We start from the raw sequence: 2,578 nt of genomic DNA, 5'->3' as shown, positions 1-2,578 counted from the left end.
GCGCCTCCCTCTGCACCGCAGCAGGAAGGTTCCCGGGGGCTTGGTGCTGAGGATGGCTCGCTCCCGCTCCTTGCTGATGAACCCCATGATGTACCTGGTGTCGGGAAGCGAGGAGGGGTCAGGACACCAGGGCAGCGATTCCAGGACGTGAACCCTGCCAGCTCTCTGCACAGCATCAGGATCCGGCCATCGGCAAAGCCACCGAGGTTTTGGGGATCCCCAGGTGCCAGGGAGGGGTTTCACTGAACCAGTCAGAAAAATCATCCCAGGAGAGTCCACCTGCTGCCAGGGCACCCCCTCCACAGGACAGGATCATGGGACCCCTCCCAAGGCCCAGCCTAACCCGGGGTCTCGGGATGGACGCTGGCCGAGGCTCACCCTTCGTTCCACAGCGCCAGGATGTACTTTTTCACCAAGTCAATGATGTTGTCCAGCCAGACCCAGAAAGAGAAGCCTTTGCCAGCCATGTTTTCCTGGGGAGGAGGGCAGGGAGGCTGTGAGCACAGCTCGGAGGAAGGAAGAGCCAAGGGCAGGCGCTCAGGGGAAGGGGCGAGTCCTACCTTGCAGAACTTGGCCCAGGTGATCTGACAGCCGGAGTAATTCACACCGGGCCCTGGCAGAGAACAGGAGCATCAACACTGAGCTAGAGCTGTTCTTCCACAGACACCGTTTCCAGGGAGCAGCTCGAGGTTTGGGGTGGTTGGGGGAAAACCAAGCAACCGCAAATTACAGCTCACCCCCCAGACACCAGAGACTTGCTCCCGTGTGGCATTTACAGATGGGGACCCGCCCCGAGGGACAGTGGGGACGGGCAGGACACCTCCACCGGGTTACCTAGGAGCTTCTCCGCCAGCGTCGTCAGCTGCTCGATGCTGAGGCCACGCTTCGTGGTGGAGGAGAACTGCCAGCTCAGCACCTCTGCCACCTGGTCCCAGGTCCCGATGGGGGGCTTGGTGAAGAAGTTCACGTTCTGCAGAGGAGGACACAGCCCTGAGCAGGACATGGGACGGAAGCAGGGCCGGGTCCTGCCCCAGCCCTGCAGCCGGGAATGCTCTGGTCCCAGACCCTGCCCTGCTGCTCTGCCAGCCGCCCCACGGCGCCGGGCCCCACCTTGGGGTTGTTGGTCAGCATGTTGTACCACAGGATGGACGCCCAGGCGTTGGGCATCTGGCAGATGTTGGAGATGACCACCACCGGCAGCGAGTGGGTCTGCAAAGACAGGACGTGAGTGCAGGCTGGGGCACCTCCAGGGCTCCTCTGCAGCCTGGCTCCCAGCAGGAACCCGCAGCTCACCTCCAGGTCGATCTTCAGCCCCTGGTGATACACCTCTGTCTCGAATGTGATGAGGTGCAGCTCCTCAGTGACGATCAGTGAGGCCTGGGGGGAAGAGGACATGAGCACACAGTGGACACCTGCCACTGGCCGGACACACGGCCATCGGGCCCCGCACTGCCTGGCGGGGAGCAGAGCTGCTGGCAAGGGCCCCCCAGCACTCACATCGCAGTTGGCTCTGCCTCCGTTACCGCACCGCTGCTCCCGCAGGGTCTGTGGAGAGAAGGAACGGCTGAAGCAACGCCACGAGGGCACACGGCCTTCACAGGAGCAGCCGAAAGCTCGTGGTACCCACCAGGTGCTTGAACTCCGCGGAGAGGCTGCCGTTGTTCGACTCCTCCATGTTCATGACCTTGGTGTTTGTCCCCAGGATATTAAACTTCCGGGACCTCAAAAGAGGAAAGACACAGTGTGGCTGACGGGGCCCTCTCAGAGCAAATGTGCAGTAGGATGTTTGCCAGGATTAAAAGCAGAAGCAAGAAAAAAAAAACAAACCCAAATATTGCACTTACCCTCGAAGTGCTGCAACATCCCCCGAGTCCCTAGGAAAGGAGAGAGAGACACCCGGTCACGGCCACAGCCTCGGGACCCAGTGTCACCCCGCACCCTCCCCTTCCACCAGGGGCCACGTGGGCTCTCGGTGCAGGGATGGAGCTGGACCCAGCCCCGCTCCAGTCATCCCCCCAGTGCTGCCCAGGTCAGAGCACAGAACTCACTTGTCGATGCAGACTTTAATTTTCAGCTGATAGTTCAGCTCTGGAAACTTGACCAACAACCTGCAAAGAGTCAGAGGCAGAGCATGAACATCCTGCACAACTCCAGCTCAGCACAGTGTCCGGCACATGCTGCACAACATCTGGATGGAGAGCAGCCACCTGCACCCCCTGGCTGGCAGCACCGTGGGTCACGCCACAAAGCCCATGGGGACACAGCATCACCCAGCTCCTCTGGCACCCCCGGGCCCATCTGCACGCAGGCCTGCGACATGCCAGCCCTGACACCCGTCCCCAGCAACGATGCTCCCCGAGCCCCCCGAGGACGGCTCCTTTTGGCTGCTGACAGCCCACCCCAGCAGGCACCAGCTCCGCGGCCAGATGCTGCCACGCGCCGGGGGGCAACAGGGGCACAGCTGGGAGATGGGGCAGGAGCTGCGGCAGAGCCCAGCATCAGAGCAGCCCTCTCTGCGGAGGCTGGCTGGGAACACGGGCCAGCTGAGAGGCAGCTGGCCAGGGATGCGCTGAAGCTT

The 2,578-nt window shown here is 62.2% G+C and overlaps 1 protein-coding gene across 1 annotated transcript in view; it reads right to left on the bottom strand.

Annotated features, from left to right (window-relative positions):
• The window catches only part of STAT3 (signal transducer and activator of transcription 3 (acute-phase response factor)), a gene marked incomplete at both ends in the record, with an annotated part of 5,962 nt that overhangs the window by 634 nt on the left and 2,750 nt on the right, over nt 1-2,578 (bottom strand). Inside the window, 10 exon segments of the mRNA XM_010077710.1 lie at nt 2-94; nt 379-473; nt 561-613; nt 835-970; nt 1,111-1,209; nt 1,294-1,377; nt 1,498-1,545; nt 1,628-1,721; nt 1,845-1,874; nt 2,049-2,108. Of these exon segments, the coding sequence (XP_010076012.1) occupies nt 2-94; nt 379-473; nt 561-613; nt 835-970; nt 1,111-1,209; nt 1,294-1,377; nt 1,498-1,545; nt 1,628-1,721; nt 1,845-1,874; nt 2,049-2,108 (792 nt within the window).

This window comes from Pterocles gutturalis, unplaced genomic scaffold, assembly GCF_000699245.1.
Source record: "Pterocles gutturalis isolate BGI_N339 unplaced genomic scaffold, ASM69924v1 scaffold8213, whole genome shotgun sequence".
Lineage (NCBI taxonomy): Eukaryota > Metazoa > Chordata > Aves > Pterocliformes > Pteroclidae > Pterocles > Pterocles gutturalis.
Note: the sequence above shows the minus strand (reverse complement) of the source record. Positions and strands in the feature narration are given on the sequence as shown.